Source organism: Carassius auratus, unplaced genomic scaffold (assembly GCF_003368295.1).
Source record: "Carassius auratus strain Wakin unplaced genomic scaffold, ASM336829v1 scaf_tig00026011, whole genome shotgun sequence".
Lineage (NCBI taxonomy): Eukaryota > Metazoa > Chordata > Actinopteri > Cypriniformes > Cyprinidae > Carassius > Carassius auratus.
In genome coordinates, this window is record NW_020525479.1 from 222,830 (window position 1) to 248,354 (window position 25,525).

General features: G+C 31.8%; 2 protein-coding genes across 5 annotated transcripts; one reads left to right on the forward strand and one right to left on the reverse strand.

Moving 5' to 3' along the window:
* The first annotated feature begins 6 nt into the window (after positions 1-6).
* On the forward strand, positions 7-22,560 carry acyp2 (acylphosphatase 2, muscle type). Of its 4 annotated transcripts, XM_026250873.1 has the most exons (5): positions 11,013-11,281; positions 11,510-11,526; positions 11,943-12,052; positions 14,490-14,567; positions 21,632-21,768. In XM_026250873.1, exons 1-4 carry the CDS (start codon positions 11,149-11,151, stop codon positions 14,533-14,535), a joined length of 306 nt encoding a protein of 101 aa, XP_026106658.1. In that variant the 5' UTR covers positions 11,013-11,148; the 3' UTR covers positions 14,536-14,567; positions 21,632-21,768. The 4 variants fall into 4 exon arrangements, with proteins under 4 accessions (XP_026106659.1, XP_026106658.1, XP_026106657.1 ...); XM_026250874.1 differs by lacking the exons at positions 11,013-11,281; positions 14,490-14,567 and adding an exon at positions 7-109 and having other exon boundaries at positions 21,632-22,560; XM_026250872.1 differs by lacking the exon at positions 14,490-14,567 and having other exon boundaries at positions 11,064-11,281; positions 21,632-22,560.
* LOC113078569 (forkhead box protein G1-like) lies at positions 1,292-3,658 on the reverse strand. Its single transcript, XM_026250871.1, has one exon. It carries the CDS (start codon positions 2,889-2,891, stop codon positions 1,893-1,895), a length of 999 nt encoding a protein of 332 aa, XP_026106656.1. The 5' UTR covers positions 2,892-3,658; the 3' UTR covers positions 1,292-1,892.
* Positions 22,561-25,525: the final 2,965 nt, after the last annotated feature.

Consider the following 25,525-nt stretch of genomic DNA (forward strand, 5'->3'; position numbering starts at 1 on the left):
GGAGGTGTCTGGAGGTTTTGTGGACTTCATATCGTCTGTGCCTCACTGAGAGTTTCACTCCTGCTTGATCCGGGACACGTGGAGATGAAGTTTGAGGAACATCTGGACAGTAAGTTCCGCATTACTTCTATTGGAAATAAGTCAGAATGATTTATGTGAACCGATGTAGCTGAATGTTTGCGTAAAGGCTCAGTTATATCTTAACTATTAATATAATTATAATTAAATTTTGTGAAAATGCATAAGTTCGTGAAGTGAATATTGTGGTTTGTCTGGATTGGTTCGATTGCGCGTATTACATTTATATAGATTATAATTGGTGGATATATATATATATATATATATATATATATATATATATATATATATATATATATATATATATATATATATATATATATATTATTACACATTATGCAATAATAATTTTCATTATTGCGTCACTGATAAAGGCCTAGTTCATGCACACACACACACACACACACATACATACATATAGTTAATGCACACACACACACACACACACATATATATATAGTTCATGCACACACACACATATGTGTGTGTGAATGCACTAGACCTATATATATATATATATATATATGTGTGTGTGTGTGTGTGTGTTCATGAACTGGGCCTATATATCAGTGACGCAATAATGAAAATTATTATTGCATAATGTTTTGAACGACGAAAATATTCCAGCAGCATGCTATATTTAACATTTCTAGCATGCATAACTTCAATGCATAGCATGTAGGTAAAGGCATTGAGATTAATTTGTGTGCGTGAAGCTAAGTCTTTGATCACAAAAGAAAAAAGCGGATGTGTGTTGCATGACGAGAAAGGACGCGTTTGCATTCATACAGAAATATTCCCATACTTTATTCATTTGTTCTGAACGGAAGTTCAGGCATATATACAAGAAAAAAGACAAACTAGTACAAATCTGCACATTAAAAGACTATGACAACTACATGTGCAGAACTATAAATCACATGTTGGTTAAAAGGGAAATAACTCGCTCTAGAAATCACATTTCTGATTTGCACAGAGAGTTGAAATAATGGATTCAAGATGTCATTATAGCAAATGAATGTGCAGGGATGTTATATATAATAATAATAATAATAAAAACATTAATGATCTGTCTTTGGTGCTGAATCACCTCCACGCGTAAAACCTGTAAATGAAATACTGTTAAAATACTGTTATGTGTGTAAACAAAACCTCGTGTCGTCACAAAACAGCATTTTACGTGACAGTACGTGTATAAACTGATCCCACAGAGTTCATTTAAACCAGTGCTTTAATTCAGTAGCTTAGCTTTACTATAGTAAGTCATTACATGACCTCTCTGAACACAGGGCCACACTAACCGATAGGCAAATTCATAAAACATTGCATAAAGATGTATATGTACCATATTTCAGGTTTACACAGCTACTAATAATAATAATAGTGTTTCATTGTCAGAACGCACACCTGAGACGGTCCGAGCGCTCAACCCTGATTTGAGATATTAAGGCGCATTCACAGTTTGAGACATTAAAAAAAGGAATTAGTCATACTAAACGAATAATATGTGCCAAACATCTAATCATAACAGTATCCCACAGTAACAAGGGATTAAAAAAACATTTCGAATAAATACAAAACAATCATTCACAAAGAAATACTATAAATAATACTTTTTTAGAAAAAAGAAAGAAAGAAAGAAAACAAACACGCACGGTTATTGCCTTTGGCATAACATCACACTACTTCTACAAAATAAACTTAAATAGAACAAATAAAAAATCCAGACGCACAGTCCTCACACAAAAGGACAGCTTGCACATTTCGTGGCGAGGTTTTCTAGGAAAGTTCCCATTGGAGAAGGCGCGCAACGCTCAGCTTAGGAACGAATTGGGCGCGATGCGTTTGTGTTGAGACAGAAGTCCGCTGGAGAGTGGAGCTGTGAAGGACGGTAAGCTAGTTCTTATGGAATCCGTCAGCAGCGGGGACGGAGAGCTGGAGATGCAGTATCCCGGCGCGCTCGGGAGCGGCTGCTGCGCGCCCGGTACGAAGTATCCATTGTGCCCTGAAAGTAATCCGGCGGCGGACGGCGGAGACACACCGTACCCGTTGATACTCCCGCTAGAGGCTCCCAGAATGGGGCGAGACATGTCCCCGTTCCCGAGCGGCTCCACGCCGTGGAGTAACGACCCGTACGCGTGCCCCTGGTTTAGAAATCCGTGCGTGGAGCCGTTATAGTGCGAATGGTGCAGGGGTAAAAACGGAGACAGCTGCCAATAAAGCGGGTTGCTCGGGCGTTCACCAAGCCCGAGACCGAGGGGCGCGAAGCGGAGGCCCCTTTTCATCACCAACTTTCCCCGCGAGGTCGCCGAGCGCCGGCGGAGCTTCCCGGTGGTTCCGCCGATGAACACATCATCACTGGAAGGATCCAGCATCCAGTAGTTCCCTTTCCCAGGATCGTCATAATGCCGCGGGACCTTGACGAAACACTTATTGAGACTCAGATTGTGCCGGATGGAGTTCTGCCAGCCCTGCTTGTGCTCCCGGTAATACGGGAAGTTCTTCATGATGAACTCGTAGATGCCGTTGAGCGTGAGCCGCTTCTCGGGACTCTGTCTGATCGCCATCATGATGAGCGCGTTGTAGCTGAACGGAGGTTTGTCGAACTTCTTTCCCTTTTTAGACGGCTGGTCCTCCGCGTCTCGCAGCGCGGGGTCCATCTCGGACGCTTCCGGGGGTTTGTCCAAATCCGGTGCCGCCGGGCTGCCGCTGCGCACCGCGCCCTCATCGTCAAACTTTGATGGGAGTAACAGACTCTTGATGCTGAACGATGTCGACTTCTGCACCATGGTCGGCTCACTCTGATCTCCCATACCGGACGAGGGACAAACAAAAGCCGTGGTTGAAAACGCAGGAGGTCAGGCGCGCGACGGCGGGGACGCTGCATGCATGACAGGACTTTCAAGACGGAGGACGCGACGCGACGCGAGAAATTGGTGATTAACCAGCGCTCGGTCTTTCCAACTACCTCATCTCAGGGGAGGGAGGAGGAGCTCTTCTCTTGCTGGAAGCTGAACAGTCTCCGCTCACTCCATCATAATGCGCGGAGAGCCCCGTGCGCGCGCGAGTCTGGGGAGTCTCCTGCGCGTCACCGATCACGCAGCCTGAATAGGAGGGACGAATAACGGTGCACACATTACCTGAAACGCACTGAAATAAAGTTTAAATGATCAAGAACTAAAGCATTCGGGGTGTTGATTCAAAGTGGCCCTGTCAAATTTTCTTAATAATAATACTTTGATGGGATTCGGATTAGTTGTGTTTAATAACAGGACCATAAAGCGTGCATAATATCCGGTCTGATACAATACATTGTTGTGTATTACAACCAGTTCGGATATATTGATTAGTAAGAATAATAATGAATAATAACGTTGTGCGTAAAAGCGCACAGGCTGAGCCAAGGGCGCCTCTAGTGTCAGCGCGGGTCACAAATCCACTGAAATATTGACAGAGGAGTGCAGAAGTCATTTTGAAACTTTAAAGATCTAATTTCTATCGTTTTTAGTCATTGAAATATATTATAAAGCATTGCGCTGCATGCATTCCTCTCAAACAGCGTGTTTGCGCGGTGGGAAATGACCGGTGACCAGCATAACTGTCTAGTCCCTGTTGTTTATTTGTGTTTTTATAAATCAGTATGAAATTTTGCATCAGAATAATCTTAGTTATGCGTTTAATCTATAATAGCTTTTTTATTTTTAAATGACGCATTTTGTATTCTGAAAAATAAAATGTTTTCCAATTCACACTTTATTATTTGAGAATAACCGAATATCTTTGTTTAATATCATGAATCTATTTATTAATTATCATGCATGTCTTTGCTAAATAAATGCATGATCTCGGAAGCTAGAAACATTATTTTTGTGTCGTTTTCTTGTTTGAGGGCTGTTCGCATCTTGTGCAGCATTGCCGACTGTGAAATTATTTGATTTGTTAATGCATAAACTGTGTATTTTAGTGATGTACAGATCAATACAACGCTTTATTTTGTATTATCAAAGAAACATCGAAAATGTATAAAACAAAAGGATGAAATAATGAATCCGTTTTTAAGATATTGTGAAATGGATAAAATATGCAAAGCAAAATAATACCATTTAAAAAAAAATAACAACAGTTCATGTTATAATAATCTATGTTTTTATGTGCATATACATTATTATTTTCTAAATAATGAATATCATCACTCGTGCGTCAGAGGACAGTGTTCTCCAATTAACATAGTACTTTTATCATTAATTAAAATATATATTTGTTGAATTTATGAAAACTATTTTGCAGCCGGGACAATAATTCATGTTGCGGTTTTATAGCTTTTAAAAGCTACTTACTGCCCACTTTTAAATGGACTTCTTAATAATCAAGCTTTATCGGGTTATAAACAGCTCACGTGTACTCACGTAAATTCATCTGTTGTTATTTATAATGCATTATTATTGTTATAAAAACGAGGCGATTTTTCAGTAATATTGTTTTATAAAATTATAGTTTATTTAAGCCTAGATTTCTTCTGATATTTTCAACATAATTAAGCATCACTAAGAGACTAAATGATTTCCAGCTAGCTGTCGAGTTGTTTACAACCGTTTTTATTTTTCTATCTTTTTTTTTTTTTTTTTTTTATCAAAGCCGTGCCTTTCCAATAAACAGAGAAAATGCTATGGAAAATAAATAAATGTTATGAGTAAGAAGTAAGAAAACCTAATTGTAGCTATACGAGCTTATTTTCAATCTCCAGTCTCGTACAAATTGGTCTGTTTTTCAAGCGTTTATTACACCTCGAATCTATACAAATCCATCCTGTAACATGTTAAATAATAAAATGATGAGTTACATGACTTTATATATATATATACATATATATATATATATATATATATATATATATATATATATATATATATATGTATGTATGTATGTATATGTATATGTATATGTATATGTATATGTATATGTATATGTATGTGTGTGTGTGTGTGTGTGTGTGTGTGTGTGTGTGTGTGTGTGTGTTATTTTTAGAAATCAAGCAGAATGAACATGTTTTAAAGAAGTATGATTTTTTTTTAAATGCATAGTACACTTCCAAGTATTGCAATGCAAACGGACTTTACCATTTTTTTTTTTATTTTTTATTTTTTAAATATTCATTATCATTTGAGGTCATATAAATAGGCCATTCGTGCCAAAATGAGTAATTTGCAGTGAACGTTAATAGTTTCAGAGAGTTATGACCAACATTGTTTACATACATGAAGAGCCCCTCAAACAAAGACAAACACACGCACACACACACACACACACACACTAATGTTTATGTCCATACAAGCGCTTCATGACTTGTCGGTAGCCTCGAGGCTTCTTTTGAAACTGTTTGCCAAAACATTTAATGCCAAACCTACACACACACACACACACAAGAGCACATTACGTGCAAGGTTCAATAAAAGGTCACACTACACTAAAAGCCCACGGTGATGATGGGGTTTGTCTTCAGGGTGACGGAAGGGCCTCTGTGGGCCTGTCCTGGATTTGAGTCGTTTCTTACTGTTGTGAACCTGCATCCACCAACAGGAGCTTCATGAGGATGAATGGACAACACACACTGACATCTCTGAGTTTAAACTGACATGTGCATCGCTTTTTTCTTAACGCTTCTCCTTATGATCAGCAGACTGAACAGGTGAGAAGCAGACGTAGTAGCTTAACCTTTGTGAATCTTGTTTTGAATCAATTATTCGGAACGCGTTTCAACCTGATCGGGTCACTTTGATAAATTAGAGGCTTTACTGCAATAAATGTAGTAATGTAAATGTAATAAAAAAGAAGACCAGTAATTGTTCGAAAAATAGAATAAATAAAAAACTAGTAACAAAACATAGCCTACAGGTTATGTTTTTAATGATAAAGATTTGGTTAAAAACTACTGCACATTTCATTTAACACACAAATTTGGGCATGTTGTCACAAATAATATATGATACCATCTGCCACAACATATATAGTCATATTAAGCGCTTTGGAAGATTCGAAACCATTGTGAATCTTTTGTTTGGAACCAGTGACGCGCGTGCGTCAAAATTCCAAAGTCACGTGATTTCAATAAATGATACTTTGTTACGACATAAAAGTTTCAAAACGATTCTAAATTTAAATTGTGCGCACTAACTCGCATCCGTTTTTATAATGTAGACACTTTAATGGCACATTTGTATAATATATAAAAAAAGTTGATTGTTTCTTATTGGAGATTAGCTAAACCTTCTGTAAACACAGCTCTAAAGTAATGAAACACATTCAAGTTTAATGGTATTTTATGATTTGTAGAAGGCATTTTCCATAAAACATTTACGACAGGTTTCTAAAAAGTGTTTTTAGTCATATTTGGGCTGATTTTCCCTTTCATTTACACTGTTTTACCAGCAGGTGTCTGTTTTGAGTGAATCATTTTGCAAATCAGTTGTTTCTCCATCACTAACTGTTCAAACTGTATTTAATGAATCAGCAGATATCATAATTCACAAGGGTGTAGTGATTTTCGTCCTGTTTTAAATGTTTTTATTTGGATTGTTTGACTACCCAAAAGAGAATATAGGAAATCATAATTTCCTGCCATCTGAATTTCACATTCATAGACAAAAATCTGTCTCTAAACCTTTTTTACTCAAAGATTATCTAGAAAATTAGGCTATGTGGCTACTATTAAAAACGATGTTCATCCTAGCAGTGAATTCAGCCAGAGACAGTTCCTTTTCATCATGTGTCCTCTTAAGGCGAAAAAAAACATGGTTACTATCGCCCATAACCACAGATTAATCATGTTTTTTCTACATGCTACAGGGTTTTATTACAGGTAAAACATTTGTAGTAAAACTGTGCTTTAAAAACATGGTAACTACTCTTGTACTATAATAAAACAATGGTTAATTTAATTAAGGGATTTGCATTTGTCTATTCTTTTTTTCATTGTTTTGTTTTTCAAACTTTTTTTTTTTATTAATCTGAATTCCCGACCTGAATCAAATGATTTGAAATCCTGATCTGAAATGTGGATCGTGAATCTTTTGATTCAGATCGGATCTCGCGCGCTGATCGTGAATCATCTGATATAGATCCCGTTTTTGATGTAGGTCCGTGAATCCTTTGATCTAAATCAGAACTTTGGAAAATGGATCATTATATTCGCGAAATGTTTCCCGGACCGCACTGAAATTCCGATCTGAATCAAAAGATTCACAAAACTGCTCTGACGTTCCGCTCTGAATCAAATGGCTCGCGATAAATGATTCGATTGGAGCGCTTCGAAAACTGTGAATCAGTTTGCAATGCAATGGTTTAACTGATTCGGACTTTCGAAAAAAAGCTCAGTGTCACCCATCACTATACATGCTTTTTAAAATCATTCGATGACGAAATTCGAAAATAAATGTCAGGTGTGCATACACACCCTAAATGAATCGGAGCGACTCCGGCGTAAATGACTCACTCACTTGAATCGGTTTGTGTGTTCTTCCGCTTTTTGTTTCTTACGCGATGTTTAAACGGCTACATGACAAAGTCAGAACTACTGATTGCTTAGCTCAGCTAGTTTTATAGCATTAACTGAAATAAGCAAAAAAGTATGTTGTTGGTAAATAAAATAAACAGCAGCTCCAAATATATGTTTGATGGAAACACTGTGCATTATGTTGATGGAGTTTGTAGTTTATTTCATTATTTTCAGCTGAAAATCATTTGAAGCATCCATTCATCTCATACCATGGAAGTAAGTGTTCAGTTTATGACCTATTTCAGATGCAGCCAAAATTACAACAACAAATGGTCACATACACATACACTTATTAACTGTTTGATCAAAATTAATGCTTGGGACAATTTAGTCACCGCTGGATATTGTTGGGGACATCCCTAAATTCTACACCCTTGAAATGTAAGAGTCCTTTGAATTTCAACATTCAAAACACATGACAATTTTCATCAGTTTGACTGTTTTAGTAAAACACAGACAGACCACAGCAATGGCGGCAGTAAACAAATACATAATGAGGCATATAAATCCTTCTAAACACCAACATGACAAACAATCATGACAGAATCAACAGATTCTGAGGAAGTTTGTAAACAATAACTGCGTAATTTATTTATGCTGCAGTGCATTCTGGGAATTCACAAACCTTCAACAATCAGCAACATTGTTCAATATGAAGCTCTTTGTTCCAACGAATCTGTGATCATTCTGGGGAATAATGTTGGTCTAATTCACATCTCTTTGAAACTAAAGTACACTGTATTATTAAATGTAGTTTGTATGTACATTGAACAAATCCCTCTTTTAACACTTCGGGAATTTTTTTTATCTTTCTATCTTCTTAAATTTTGCATAAAGTGTTTTTGTTTTTCTCTCAAGCAGAGTATTACTCTATTATCCTGTTTACACCCCAAACTAAGTCATATACAGTCATGTAGAACTGCTGTTCTTTTAAACATTATATTTTCATGATATGATGAATGCTTTGCTCTGATATTTCGTTATTCAACACAATGACATTTCAGTGTGAGTTAAGTGTCTAAACGCAGCTGTATCTTATGTAAGATCCAAACATTGGTAAATCAGACGGTCCTGATGGAGTTGGATGCTCAGCACCCCTCACAAAAACCTGCGGGGCACTTTAGCAGCGGATTTTATAAAGCATTTTAAAGCACAAAGAGATTTGACCAAAACCATTAGAAAGTCAAAACAAGAAACAGTCACAAACAATGACATTAATCCATTCATATCATCAGAATAATCACCGTTTCTTTACTCACAGAAGTTCAGTTAGATTGTTAATCTGATTAAACCTTCCTTTAAAAACATCCAAGGTTGTCTACAGTTGGAAAAATAATTCATTCATACAATAAATGTGTTTGTGTGTGTGTGTGTGTGTGTGTGTGTTTATGTGCTGTACTGTTGTTAGTCGGAGCTCTAGGATTATGGTTTTTCTCTTTAGAGCGTTACTGGTTCAGAACAAATCAACAAATGTGTGTGTGTGTGTGTGTGTGTGTGTACCACTGTGATATTGACAATCCAGAGATGAGCACACTGTTGTGGAGTCTCTAAACTTGTCTGTTTTGTGCTTGTCTTAGCTGTAGCTTACAGATCAAGAAGGTTCTTTATGATTAATAAAAGACCCCCGTCTCATCAAGAACTGTTTGATCTGGCTTTGGATTGCTTTATGCATCTTTGGAGACTGAAACAGTTATTAATGTTCTTCAGTGTTTCTCAGCTAAAGTACAAGGTTCCCCTTTAACACCAGACCATTAAATATCTATGATTTATTTTATTCTTGCATTGTTATTTCAGCATTTTTTTGTTGTTGTTGACATTGTAGTACATGACAAAGAAGTGAAATAATCAGCGTCACCTATACTCATAATGTAGAAACTGAAAGTCATATTTTAAAATTTTTATTTGACATTTGTAAAATGTTAAATCAGAGCATTTTTATTTATTCCTTGTTTAAATGAGAAGTAGTGGGAATACCATATACTGTAGCTCTAAAACATTATACAATATGCATCCTTATATTTATTGCATAGCTTTTTCTGACATTTATTTTTTGATTCAGTATAAAAACAAACATTCCCATAAATGCCAAAACATTTAAAAAATGTATGATGCTAAAACTTTTGTATAGTTTTGAAAATCTGAACTATCATAACCAAAAAAAAAAAGAAAAATCAGAACAAATCAGAACCAGAGACTATTTTTAAATTTATTTTAAATAAAATATTCTTATTTAATGCAAAAAAAAAATAATAATAAAAAAAATAATAAATAAAATAAAAAACTCAGTATCAGTGTTGACCTTTGAGGCTGAAATATGTAAAAAAAAAAAAAAAAAAAAAAAAAATATATATATATATATATATATATTATATATATATATATATATATATATATATATATATATATAATATATTTGAAATAAGATTAAGAAATATAAGCCATGTTTAATTAATCCAATAAGACCATTAGATAATAAAAAGTTTACTAAAAAAAAAAAAAAAAAAAAAAAAAAAAAAACAATTGCAATAAGATCACAAATCTTTAAATTTATTGCATTTATTTTTGACATTTTACTTGATGTACGTGTCTCAGGAAATGTGTTTCAGATGTGATTCAGTAAACGAAACATTCACTAATGCTAAAAACAGCATCAGTGTTGACCTTTGAGATCTTTAAAAGCACAGAAAGTCTAATCCCATCTTTCTGTGATCATCAGACATGTTAAAACACAGTTAAAAACATTTAACCTGTCGTGTGCCGGGTCTAAGGTCTCTGTCAAATCCAAATCTGATTTGATTTTTTGAAAGGATTTGCCTTTAAAAGAAACTTAAACCCTTGTATGCAAATTACATCTCTAATAAAATGTTTGTGTATTCACAAATCGAAATGTTTTTGAACACACACTGTAACTCTCTAATCTCTGACGGCCAGGATGGTGTTTCAATCATAAACATAGATTACAGTGAAAAACTGTGCCAGGGAATATTCAAATCTCATCAGGACGTGAGAGGAAATATTTTTAAAGCTCATTATGTGTGATTGTAATCTGATTATTTTAATTTTATTTTTAATCATTCTTAGAAAGAGACAAAATAATTGTGTTTTTATATCCAAAACGTATTTGACACTAACTGTTTATTCATAAGGTTATTATTAATATGCAATATTATAATTGTAAAGTACTTTTATTCAAATCTCATTGTAATCTGCGTACTGTAAGCACGTGACATATCCAGTTTAGAAAACTCTTGTTTTCTCCTCCAGAGGGCGCTTGTTCGCTTCTCAGGGATTCTTTTGTCTTTATCTTTACTTTTCATACTTTTAAGGATTGGACTTGGAGTCTAACGTGTAAATAGAAACCCAGTCCAAACAATCTTAAAACCTCATCATTCTGTAACCACAGCGACTGTGATTCGTCCATCGCGTTAAGCGTTGAGAAAAGTAACAGCGGTCACGTGACAACAGTCTGACGCTTTAAGAGCGTTGGGTTACATTTGCAAGTCGCGTCGCGTTTATTCATGATTATCTGTCATTTAGACGTCTCCTGGACTTCTCTTTGGGTCCTGACCCTTGTAATATTGTTTGCAATGTCTTCAGATGCCGGTGATAAGTATGTATCTGTAGATTTTGAGGTGTTCGGGAATGTCCAAGGTGCGTATTTGAAACTCGGTGACAATTCTTCACGTCACGCCTCCAAAAATAGACGCGCATTTATTTATATTACAGCACCAAAAGGCTTTTGCAACATTTTGCATGCATATGCATTAATATAAAATGTAAATTATTCTTTATTACAAAGTGTTTATTGTATACAAATAGTCAAACTGCATAAACAGTGAAAAAAATAAAACAATAAAACACATTTTCTCTTTTTTTCAGGTGTTTGCTTCAGAATGGTGAGAAATGTGGATGATATAAATTAAGTTTTTTTTTAACAGAGCTTTTTTTTTTTTTTTTTGCTGGAACCTGCTAACACTAGCAAATGGTAATGATATTATTATATTTGATGGTTTTCCAACCTATCTGCTGTATAAGGAGTGATTTATGCAATTACAAGCAGATACTAGATCTTTTAGATGCAAGTTTAGCCTAAGTAGTTGAAATCAGTGAGATATCTGATGTTTGCACTAGCAGTGTAAAAGCTTGAGTCCTAGAAAATGCATGGACTTGTGTGTCAAATGCATCCATTGAATGCAATGAAAGTTGCTTTTTTAAATGCATGCATGTAAATGTAACCTCCCTAGTTTCCCCAGTGTTAAGTCATGCATACATATATCTCTCTGAATCTCATTTTTCATCTGTTTTACTGCAGTATACAGAGGCAGAAGCGCAGAAACTGGGCGTGACGGGCTGGGTGAAGAACACTAGACAGGGCACTGTGGTGGGACAGGTGCAGGGACATCCTGAAAAAGTTAAAGAAATGTGAGTATGCATCTGTTTTTGAATAAGTTTTGAGTGTGCAATAAAGTCACTTTTATTAGGATATCCAAATGTTTGCATGGCGCTCTATTAAGTAAAATGTGTACAGTATTTATTGCATGTAAAACCTGAATTGAATTATATTTTAACATTAATTAATTTGAATTAAAACTAAAACTGTTGACTTTTTTTTTTTTTTTTTACAAAAAAACAAAATCTAAATTAACTATATAATATATACAGATAACTAGAATCTATAAATAAATAATATAATTTAATAAACATTAAATCAATATGTAATAAAATAAAATAAAAATATGTTTTAGATGAAAAACTGAAACGAAAAATGTTACTTAAGCAAATAGTTGAAGTGCTAAAATTACTATCTAGAAATGAAAAAAAACTAAAGCTAAAAGAAATAAACTGAACATTTTACATATAAATTAATGATAAATATAAAATAAAACAAGTAAGCATATAACAAACTGTCAAAATGTTATGTTTCCTGAAAACGTTAAAGAAATGTGACCATTAAAGATGATCATCTTTTAAATTGTATTTTTTTTTTAAATATAAATACAAATGAAATCTAAAATAAAATAATATTTTATTTTATATCTTATATTTTTAATTCCTTTCCATTGACATAAATGAATAGAAGAAAACATAATAAAATATGAAAATAAATATCAAATATTATAAATCTTAAATACATTTAAATATAAATATTACATGAAAACTAATAAAACATTTGAAATGTTGCTTAAATGTTGCAATATATATATATATATATATATATATATATATATATATATATATATATATATATATATATATATATATATATATATATATATATATAGAAAATAAAGAGAAAATAAAGATTTTTTGTGAGTAGGCGACTGTTGTTGAGTGTTTATGTTTAATAAAGTCTTTATAAAGGTCTTTATTTTCATACCAGTTCAGATCCACTAAATCTGTGACATGTGCAGTGTCTCTTGTCACCAGCAGATGGCGCCAGTGCTTCAGTGTTGTGTCATGGAACAGTCTAGAAAGGCTGCAGAGCTCACAGTCACAGTGCCAGTGTGAACATGGAAACTCACTCTTCCCTTTGAGAGCGTTGTGCTGTAGCCTGTAATCACATAAGAGCAGGAGCTCCAGCCGAGCGTGTGTGTGTGTGTGTGTGTGTGTGTGTGTGTGTGTGTGTTGGGGCGGGTCGAGGATCGATGATGTCATGATGTCAGTCGGGCGGGGCGGGGTGGAGCTCAGGGGCAAGGGAATGTATGACATCACAGTCTCAAATGTGAACCAGACATTTATTTGTGTGAGAGCTTATATACTGTATTTCTGCAGCATTAATACTGTTTGCAGATCTTTAGTATGCATAGCACATACAAATATTTGCATGTAGACTGTGCATAAGAGTATATTAGAGTATATTATGTTGACACAACATTTAGTTAACATTTAGTTAGTTAATAACTAAAAGCTGCAATAAAATATAAATATTGCAAAACTTGGCACCTAACTGAAATAGGTTCAACTGGAAACAAATTAAAACTAAAACTGACATAAAAAAAATAGTAATATAAAAATGAATAATCTGATATTCATATTTTATATATTTTACTTAAACTAATTTAATAACATTATTTTATTAATATGATCTGATGATAATCTTTTTATTTTCATACTTAAAAAATTGCAATTAAATTCAATGAAATGGACTCAAATAAATGACTGGGAATAAATAAAAACTAAAACTAAACTAAAACTCAAAAACAAATTAAAACCAAAAAATAAAATAAGAAAAAAGATAATTGTAAAAATTACATTTTCTAAAATGTTTAATAAAGTTTAAATGGCAACTGAAAATGCAAAAATGAAAGCCAGCATTGATAAAACTAATTAATAATAAATATTAATTCAAATATTAATGAATTATATTATATTATAATAAATAATTATTCTAAAAAATAAAAAAGAATCGTATAAAACACAAATACAAATATTAGATGAAAAATTTAAAACTACATAAAAATTCTGTTAACTATTAAGTTTAATAATTACTAACTGGAAGAAATAATTTTTTTTTAAATAAAATGAAAATGAAAACTAATATTAGACTAAGTAATATTAAAATACATTTAAATTAATTGAAAACTAACTAATATTAAAATATATATACATTTATTAAATTTCCAAATATAAAACCTGATATGTACAAATGTGAAACTAATCTTTTGTGTCAGATTTTCCATAATTATATCGATTGTTAGATCATATAAGATCGATGTCTTTAAGTCAATATCTAATGACATTTAAAAGTCTCCTTTATCAGGTCTGTTTTTCATGTGAAGGTTATTGTCTGTGTCCGCTGTTCCTGTAAGACATTTTTAGCTTTGATTCTCTGGTGAAATCGTGTCCTATTTACTTACAGCCCAGAATCACACATCGCTGTACATGCCATTGCCTGGATACTGTGACGAAGAAGAGCTTTTCCTCACTTTTTCGAGATGTGAGTGAACAGAAATGTGTTTGCTCATTAAATATTTAAACAGCAGATGGCAGGCCTCCAGGCTCCGCCCCCTTTACTTGTTTTCCTCTCTTTCTCTCAGTGTGTTTGTTTCGTCCGGCTCTCTTCAGGTGTTTGTTAGTCGTGGGTTTGGTTTGGTGGATCTCTAGGGTTGTGGGTGATGTTGATGAGTCTGTAGATCCCAGAGGATCGTCCCCAGACGGCCTCCACCCTCCCAAACGCTCCACCCGAGCTTGAATTATGATTGGAAGTCTAGAAATACTGCCAGAGCATTTCAGCTCGATCCAGATCTTCAACATCTAATGAGGCATAATGCATTTATTAAGAGCATTTTGCAACAGCATTCTCATAATAACTGGATCTTCTGCATCACTGTGATTATTGCTCATATTTAGGGTTCATTTCATTTACTGGGGCCATTTGAGGAAACCCCATAATATAATATAATATAATATAATATAATATAATATAATATAATATAATATAATATAATATAATATAATATAATATAATATAATATAATATAATATAATATAATATAATATAATATAATATAATATAATATAATATAATATAATATAATATAATATAATATTTAACAGTAAATATTTAAGTATTTTTTTGTTATTTATTAATTACAAATTATTAAAATATTAAAGTATTTTTTTTTGTTATTTATTAATTACAAATTATTAGCCATTTAATTAAGAATATTATTAAATATAGTAAAATATTATTGAGCGTGTGTAATATTATTATTCTTGTTCATTTGTTTCAATATTTTATTGGTTATATACAATTGTAATATGAGATCCAGTGATACTTTATATATATATATATATATATATATATATATATATATATATATATATATATATATATATATATATATATATATATATTATTCTTGATGTAATTATTATTAATAATGTAATATGAAATAATTCTATATAAATATATATGTTTTTCTTTTCTTTTATTCTAACACAATGGCAGTCACAGGTTGTTATAATATATTGTAATATTACATAATATAATATAATATAATATATTTTTTTCATTGATATGCTAAGACAGTTGAAGTCACATGTTGTTATAATAAAATAAAATATATAATATAATGTAATATATATTAATATAATATATGTATTTTTTTCATTGATATTCTAACACAATGGCAGTCACATTGTTAAAATATACTGTATATACTGATTATATTATATTATATTATATTATATTATATTATTTTATATTATATTATATTATATATATTTTTTTATATATTTTAACCCAGGGGCAGTCACAGGTTGTAAATAGTTGCTGGTGTTTTGATATCAAACTATCTTGGTGTTGGTGGTGCTGTATTAGAGCGAGTGAGAGCATCCGGCAGATTGTTAGACCGAGGTTGATGTAAATGGTGATCCGTATGAGAAAGTTCTTTCCAATCACAGCGTGTCAATGTTATCTGACTTCCTCACCGGGACAGATGGAAAACTCCTTTCCTTCACAACACAATGAACACTGTGCAAAGACTCAAGTGGTTATATATTGTGAATTCAGCTGTGCGGTATTATTTCAGAGAGAGTGAGAGTGTTTCATTCAGAGCATGAGAATAATGGAAAGTTTATTTTCATCTGTGTTTAAGGCAGTCTGTATCACCTATTAAACAAAGAAGAGGTCATATAAACTATATTAGTCATTATACATTTATTAGTCACTACCCTGTGACCATCATAAAACAATAAAATAACCAAACAATATTACTGAATATAAATATGCCAATAAAACTATATATATAGTATATAGTATATATATATATATATATATATATATATATATATATATATATATATATATATATATATATATATATATATATATTATAACTTTAATATTATATGAGCTGTTATTTTATATGAGGTTTACAAAAAACTTTGGTCCTGAATGCAGTTTAAACTCCTGATTTGTGTGATTTTCACTATTCTTTTCTAAAAAATAAAAATCAAAGTTGTAATATTTATAAAAGTAAAAAAATGCTTATATTTATACATAAATATATATTCAATTAAATATATTCATTTTTACTAGCAATTTAAAAAAATAATTGAGTAAATTATTTTTTCAAAGCCATTTTTACTAAAACTTTATGAGTAAAGTATTTTTTTTCAAAGCCATATTTAAGAGCAATTTATGAGTGAAGTATTTTTTAAAAGCCATTTCTCCTAGCAGTTTATGAGTATTTTTTCAAATCCATTTCTCCTAGCAATTTATGAGTAAAATATTTTTTCAAAGCCATTTTTTCTAGCAATTTATAAGTTAAGTATTTTTTCAAAGCCATTTTTACTAAAACTGTAGGAGTAAAGTATTTTTCTAAAGCCATTTTTACTAGCAATTTATGGTTAAAGTATTTTTTCAAAGCCATTTTTACTAAAACTTTATGAGTGAAGTTATTTTTCAAAGCCATTTTTACTAGCAATTTATGAGTAAAGTATTTTTTCAAAGCCATTTTTACTAGCAATTTATGAGTGAAGTTATTTTCAAAGCCATTTTTACTAGGAATTTATGAGTTAAGTATTTTTTCAAAGCCATTTAAAAATAAATTGAGTAAATTATTTTTTCAAAGCCATTTTTACTAAAACTTTATGATTAAAGTATTTTTTCAAATCCATTTTTACTAGCAATTTATAAGTTAAGTATTTTTTCAAAGCCATTTTTACTAGCAATTTATGAGTTAAGTATTTTTTCAAAGCCATTTTACTAGCAATTTATAAGTTAAGTATTTTTTCAAAGCCATTTTTACTAGCAATTTATAAGTATTTTTTCAAAGCCCTTTTTACTAGCAATTTATGAGTTAAGTATTTTTTCAAAGCCATTTTACTAGCAATTTATAAGTTAAGTATTTTTTCAAAGCCATTTTTACTAGCAATTTATAAGTATTTTTTCAAAGCCCTTTTTACTAGCAATTTATAAGTTAAGTATTTTTTCAAAGCCATTTTTACTAGCAATTTATGAGTGAAGTATTTTTTCAAAGCCATTTTTACTAGCAATATATGAGTTAAATATTTTTTCAAAGCCATTTTTACTAAAACTTTATGAGTAAAGTATTTTTTCAAAGCCCTTTTTACTAGCAATTTATGAGTTAAGTATTTTTTCAAAGCCATTTAAAAATAAATTGAGTAAATTATTTTTTCAAAGCCATTTTTACTAAAACTTTATGATTAAAGTATTTTTTCAAATCCATTTTTACTAGCAATTTATAAGTTAAGTATTTTTTCTAAGCCCTTTTTACTAGCAATTTATGAGTTAAGTATTTTTTCAAAGCCATTTTTACTAGCAATTTATGAGTTAAGTATTTTTTCAAAGCCATTTTACTAGCAATTTATAAGTATTTTTTTCAAAGCCCTTTTTACTAGCAATTTATGAGTTAAGTATTTTTTCAAAGCCATTTTACTAGCAATTTATAAGTTAAGTATTTTTTCAAAGCCATTTTTACTAGCAATTTATAAGTATTTTTTCAAAGCCCTTTTTACTAGCAATTTATAAGTTAAGTATTTTTTCAAAGCCATTTTTACTAGCAATTTATGAGTGAAGTATTTTTTTAAAGCCATTTTTACTAGCAATATATGAGTTAAATATTTTTTTCAAAGCCATTTTTACTAAAACTTTATGAGTAAAGTATTTTTTCAAAGCCCTTTTTACTAGCAATTTATGAGTTAAGTATTTTTTCAAAGCCATTTAAAAATAAATTGAGTAAATAATTTTTTCAAAGCCATTTTTACTAAAACTTTATGATTAAAGTATTTTTTCAAATCCATTTTTACTAGCAATTTATAAGTTAAGTATTTTTTCAAAGCCCTTTTTACTAGCAATTTATGAGTTAAGTATTTTTTCAAAGCCATTTTACTAGCAATTTATAAGTTAAGTATTTTTTCAAAGCCATTTTTACTAGCAATTTATAAGTATTTTTTCAAAGCCCTTTTTACTAGCAATTTATAAGTTAAGTATTTTTTCAAAGCCATTTTTACTAGCAATTTATGAGTGAAGTATTTTTTCAAAGCCATTTTTACTAGCAATATATGAGTTAAATATTTTTTCAAAGCCATTTTTACTAAAACTTTATGAGTAAAGTATTTTTTCAAAGCCCTTTTTACTAGCAATTTATGAGTTAAGCATTTTTTCAAAGCCATTTTTACTAGCAATTTATGAGCATTTTTTCAAAGCCATTTTTACAAGCAATTTATGAGCATTTTTTCAAAGCCATTTTTCTAGCAATTTATGAGTATTTTTCAAAGCCATTTTCCTAGCAATTTATGAGTATTTTTTTCAAGCCATTTTTACTAGCAATTTATGAGTATTTTTTCAAAGCCATTTATACTAGTAATTTATGATTAAAGTATTTTTTCCAAAGCCATTTTTACTAGCAATTTATGAGTATTTTTTCAAAGCCATTTTTACTAGCAATTTATGAGTATTTTTCAAAGTCATTTTTACTAGTAATTTATGAGTAAAGTATTTTTTCAAAGCCATTTTTACTAGCAATTTATAAGTATTTTTTCAAAGCCATTTTTACTAGCAATTTATGAGTATTTTTTCAAAGCCATTTTTTCTAGCAATTTATGAGTATTTTTTCAAAGACATTTTCCTAGCAATTTGAGTATTTTTTCAAAGCCATTTTTACCAGCAATTTATGAGTATTTTTTCAAAGCCATTTTTACTAGCAATTTATGAGTATTTTTTCAAAGCCATTTTTACTAGCAATTTATGAGTATTTTTAAAAGCCATTTTTACTAGCAATTTATGAGTATTTTTCAAAGCCATTTTTACTAGCAATTTATGAGTATTTTTTCAAAGCCATTTTTACTAGCAATTTATGAGTATTTTTTCAAAGCCATTTTTACTAGCAATTTATGAGTATTTTTTCAAAGCCATTTTTACTAGCAATTTATGAGTATTTTTCAAAGCCATTTTTACTAGCAATTTATGGGTATTTTTTCAAAGCCATTTTTACTAGCAATTTATGAGTATTTTTCAAAGCCATTTTTACTAGCAATTTATGAGTATTTTTCAAAGCCATTTTTACTAGCAATTTATGAGTATTTTTTCTAAGCCATTTTTACTAGCAATTTATGAGTATTTTTTCAAAGCCATTTTTACTAGCAATTTATGAGTATTTTTCAAAGCCATTTTTACTAGCAATTTATGAGTATTTTTCAAAGCCATTTTTACTAGCAATTTATGAGTATTTTTCAAAGCCATTTTTACTAGCAATTTATGAGTATTTTTTCAAAGCCATTTTTAATAGCAATTTATGAGTAAAGTATTTTTTCAAAGCCATTTTACTAGCAATTTTTGAGTATTTTTTCAAAGCCATTTTACTAGCAATTTATGAGTAAAGTTTTTTTTAAAGCCATTTTTACTAGCAATTTATGAGTTAAATATTTTTTCAAAGCCATTTTTACTAAAAGGTTTATGAGTAAAGTTTTTTAAAGCCATTTTTACTAGCAGTTTATAACTAAAACTAATTTCAGAGGCATTTCTCAGTGTAGTTTCTCTACCATATAGTTCTCTCTCTAAACTAATCAAAGTGGGATTTGTGCTTTTAAAACGGTAACATAATGACTTTTCATGAGAAGTGTATTTTCCTCTGTCAGGGTTGGATTTCCTCAGTATTGAGTGAACCGCACCCTGACGAAACTCGAGGCTTTTACGTCCAAAACAAACCTCTTGATTTGGCCATAACGACCGATAACCCCAGAGCAACCAGGACCCGTCTGTAATCCGTCATTCCCAGCTCTCAAAACACAATCTGTGCGGCTCTCTTTATCACGGGCCGTTCCTGCGCTGTTGCTGTAGAGATTGTGGCTGTTCTCTTTGACATGTGCTCCTCCTCTTCCTGGCAGGCCCATTATGAGCTGAATATTGGGCAGCCATGCAGATGGTCTGAGCGCTCTCTCTCTTATCCAATATGAGATCAGCCCCTGCTGTGGCCCACAGGGAGAATAATGCATTTACAGCCTCTGAGGAAAACTTCATGAGAGATGCATGTCTGTCCGGCTTCAGTTAGAGTGTGTATGTGTATGTGTGTGTGTGTGTGTGTGTGTGTGTGTGTGTGTGTGTGTGTGTGTGTGTGTGTGTGTGTGTCTGTGTGTGTGCCGCGCCCTTGTTTTTGAGAAAGAGAAAGAAAATGGAGGTTGTTTGTCCTTCTGATGGAGTTTCTTTAGCATTTCTTATGCCATTCTTTCCTTTATGGAAGACAGAGAAGTTTTCTTACATTAAAAATGAATGCAGATCCAAAATGTATATAAAAGCATCATAAAGATTAGATTTTTAAATGCTTGCGTTGTACGTTTCCTAAAATTCTTTAACACCTTTTCACCTCTATATGTGGATGGATGTTTTTAATTGGCTTCTGGTGAAAAAAAAAAAAAAAAAGATTATTTAGGTTTAGAAGATGTAATGTTTTTAAGACTAATTTATGCGTCCATGTTCTTGACTTTGTGAACATGGTAATTTTGGTTGGTGAATATTGTAAGCACACATGTAAATGGAAGAAATGTAAACCTTCATTTGTGAAAAAGTTTCCATTCCAAAAAATAAAACTAAAAGTATAAAGACAGAAAACTATAAATAGACAATTTTACTGTTTAAAACTATCCTGATTTGCATCTTTGTTAAAGTGTGTCAATTCCACTTAAATATTGTTTTTTTAATGAATGATGTTCATAATGTTTTAAAAAAAAATTCCATAAAAAGTATTCATAATGAAGCTGGTATACTAAAACAAACAGTAATATATATATTATTATAAAAGTATTATAGTATTATAAAAAAAATATTTTTATAGGCAACATTTCTCATTTTCATTTAGTTTAAGTTAATGCAACTATATAGATAGATAAATAAGAAAACTGTACTGAAATTAAAATGGAAAAATAAAATGAAAAAATATTGCATTGCAAATGTGCAAAATTTGTGAGAAAAAGAAGTGTCTTGGCATTATATTTCATATAGTTGACTGTGTTTGTCTATCTGTGTGTGATCTACAGGAAGTACTGGCTCAGTAAGGTGGGCAGTCCCAGCTCTCGAATCCACCGCGCTCAGTTCACCAACGAGAAACCAATCACTAAACTGGAGATTCGTGGATTTGGCACTCGCTACTGAAACCCGGCCAGACCGATCGGCACCGGCAAACAACAAACACTAATACTTGGTAGATAGTTTACATGTACACTTTATCAGAAAAACTAAAGCTTTACCCCATAGTTATAATTTGTTGTTTCTTAGCAAAGGGTTGTAAATATGAATGCTATGCAATTTAATCAAAGAAAAAGTATGATTTTATCTGATTCATCAATTCAAACTCAGTATTATAAAATATAATATATTGTAGTGGATTTTTATCTTATTTTTTTATGTTTTTGAAAGAAGCCTCTTCTGTTCACCGAGGCTGCATTTATCCGACCAAAATTACAGTAAAATTCTTGAAAAACTACTATTAAAAATTACAGATCTCTATGTGAATATATAGTGAAGTGACAGTAAAGACATTTATAATGTTACAAAAGATTTCTGTTTCAGATAAATGCTGTTCTTTTGAACCTTGTGTTCATCAAAGAACCCTGAAGAAATAAAACGGATCACAGGTTGCACGGAAATAATCAGAAATGTTTTTTGAGCGGCAAATCAGCATTTTAGAAATATTTCTGAATGATCATGTGACACTGAAGACTGGAGCAATGATGCTGAAAATACAGATGCACATCACATAAATAAATTACACTTTAACAGATAATCACAAAGAAACCGGTTATTTTGAATTGTAAAAATATTTTACAATTTTTACTGTATTTTATATCAAATAAATACAGCCTTGGTGAGGAGAGGAGATTTCTATACATCCAGCCATTGGTCAAAAACAGAATCAGCTATGAAGTAAAGTATTATGAAACTAATAAACGTCTATTAAAACACTGAACCAGTTGTTTTATTGCAAATTAATAATTTTTACTGCTTATTCAGTGAGTATGAATATTAAAACGTCCTCTGATTCTACAGCATTATCCTCTTTCAGGAGATATTCTCTTTACACATAATCGACCAATCACGGCCTGCGTTACACTCATCACAGTTCTGTTACCATGGAAGACCTGGCCGTCTCACAGAGCTCTGTTAAGGTGGAATCTGTATCAGACATCAGCACATCTCACTTTTGTGCAACATCAGTATCTGCGTTCATTAAAACTGTATTTAGAGTGATTTTTTAATAATAGTGTATTTTAGAGATGAGCTCAAATCTCCGTGTTGTCCGTGTTGACCCAGAGACACACAGTCAGGTGTCCCCAAGGGTGTCCTTTTTTCCCCAGCATGCATCACATCAGCAAATCTGCATGTGCAGTGTTTTTTTAGGCTGGAATCCTCTTAGCTGACAGTTGCAAGATTAGATCAGAGGCTTATCAAGGGTTAGTGTGTCTCTGAATAGACGGACGGCTTTCAGACTGAACTGAGAACAGTTTGCTGTGAGCAAGTCTGTGTCTTTGGTATTTAAAGAGAGCAGGGGAAAATGATCTGGAGTCAGTATGAAATCACAATATCTATTAGATAAAGAGCCCGGATCTGGGCCTCTGATGGAATGTGACGGACTCTTTGTTTGGGATCCGTCCTAAATGAGACACACAGACAAACAAGACTTGGGGAACGATGTGAAAATTGTGTGAAAATGTGCTCAGCTTCAGGTCATCCAAGATAAAGGTGAGTTTGTTTCTTCATCAGGTTTGGAGAAATGTAGCATTGCATCAGCTTCTCGTAAATGGATGCTCTGCAGTGAATGGGTGCCGTCAGAATGAGAGCTGAAAAAACATCACAATAATCCACAGCCACGCAGCTTTTGTCTTCTCCAGATGTTATCTGATTGACTGGAGTGGATGTGGATTATTGTGATGTTTTTATCAAACTCTCATTGTGACGGCACCCATTCACTGCAGAGCATCCACTGATGAGACACTGATGCAATGCTACATTTCTCCAAACCTGATGAAGAAACAAACTCATCTGCATCTCTGATGGCCTGAGGGTGAGTAAAGTTTCAGCAAATGTTCATTTTAAGTGACACTAAAAGTATCTGAATGTTGTTGGTTTAGTTATTGAACCATTAGTGGAGCGTTCGATTGTGATGGTCACTCACTGCTCTAATGGACTCAGGGTTTGATCGATTGATTCAGGATTTCCTGATGGTCCTCGTCTGTAAGCGTGTTTATCTGAGGTCTTTATAATGTTTAACTTCACCTGCAAAACTAATATATACATACACACATTGCAATTTAAGTCCTGGATAAATGTGCCTGTGTTTCTTTCCCTCTTTATCTCTCTATTTAATGAGTGTTTAACTACATTACATGTCAGATTGAAGCAAGGAGCCAATAACAGACAGGAAGCAGTGAAAGAAGACAGGAAACCGGTTTGTTTTCAGCTTTCCACTGACGTTTTTTTATTCTCGGTAGTGGAAGAATTGTGATTCTGGAGCACACATGTTCTCTCTTCAGGTCTGGTAACTGTAAAAGCACACAAGTCATGCAAACAGTGCCTTTAATTTCAACAAAAACAGATCTGCTTAATACATGCTTTTTTCTGCATAAGACGTTCTGTACTGGTTTTATTTCAAAAGTTTGGATTTTATTATTATTATTGTATTTTTATTTAGCAAATGATGCATTTAGTTGATCATTTAGAATGTTACAGGAGATTTCTATTTTAAGTAAATGCTGTTCTTTTTAACCGTCTATTAATCCATGAATCCTGAAAAATAAAATGTGTTTTATTTCCGCAAAAATATTGTGCTGCACAACTGTTTTTTCAACATTGATAATAATCAGAAATGTTTCTTGAGCAGCAAATGATTTCTGAAGATCACGTGACACTGAAGACTGGAGGAATGATGCTGAAAATACAGCTGTGCATCACAGAAATAAATTACATTTTATAATGTTTTCACATAGAAATCAGTTATTTTAAATTGTAATAATATTTCATATTTTTACTGCATTTTTAAATCACAAAAATCCTGCATTTTCTCAAAACAAACTGTTTTTTTGGGAAACAATGCAAATGCAACACTTCTAAACGAGCATGACATGCAATGATACTTTTAAGTTACCAAGAAGTTGACCACAGACTTTCTGTCTTACATGAACAGATTAGATCTGATTTCTGTTGTGTCGTGTTGTTTTTCTGATGCATTATCGTGTTTTATAGTAGCAGCTCTTTTGAGTGGGTGTCAGATTTCATATGGTCACTGTTGCACGGTCAAGCTGAAGCTGAAGCTCCTCATTCAATCTAACATTTTCCTGTACGTATGATATTTTATACATTTTATAATTATTTAAATTTAGCTAAAAAGACAATAATTATGGAGGACTAGGAGTGACGCTTTTTGTCCTTCAATTTACCAATCTGTCTGCTGTAAAATACTTAAGGATAATGATTAAAGAATATCTCTTTTCCATACAATGAAAACAGAGCAGTTCCAAAAACACAATTAAAGCACCACAAGTATCATAAAAGTAATCTATAACCCACAGAGTGTGCACTTAAATTATGTGACATATTTTTACGGTTTATATAATATTAATCTTTAAAAAGTGCAAGTGTTGTTATTGTGAAGTAAAAATAAAATAATTGAAATAAGTAATGTAAATATTAGATATTATTAGAAATGATGCCTTTGCAACTAACTAAAAATAAACTACTTACAAATGAATAAATAAATAAAACTCAATTAATAAAATAAATTAAGGCTAAATAGAAATACTAATACAATTACAAAATTACAATAAAGCACTAAAACTTTGAAATTAAGATTTTAAAATATGTTTTCTATTATATTAACCACAAAACATGTCAGTTTTGTTATTGTTAACTAAAAACAAACTATTAAGAATTATTTG

Excerpts from the sequence above, each read along its gene's own strand:
- LOC113078569 (XM_026250871.1), bottom strand. The coding sequence starts at position 2,891 with ATGGGAGATCAGAGTGAGCCGACCATGGTGCAGAAGTCGACATCGTTC.
- acyp2 (XM_026250872.1), top strand. The coding sequence starts at position 11,149 with ATGATTATCTGTCATTTAGACGTCTCCTGGACTTCTCTTTGGGTCCTG. Across the intron at positions 12,053-21,631 it reads CCTGAAAAAGTTAAAGAAAT|GAAGTACTGGCTCAGTAAGG; the intron begins GTGAGTATGCAT and ends TGTGATCTACAG.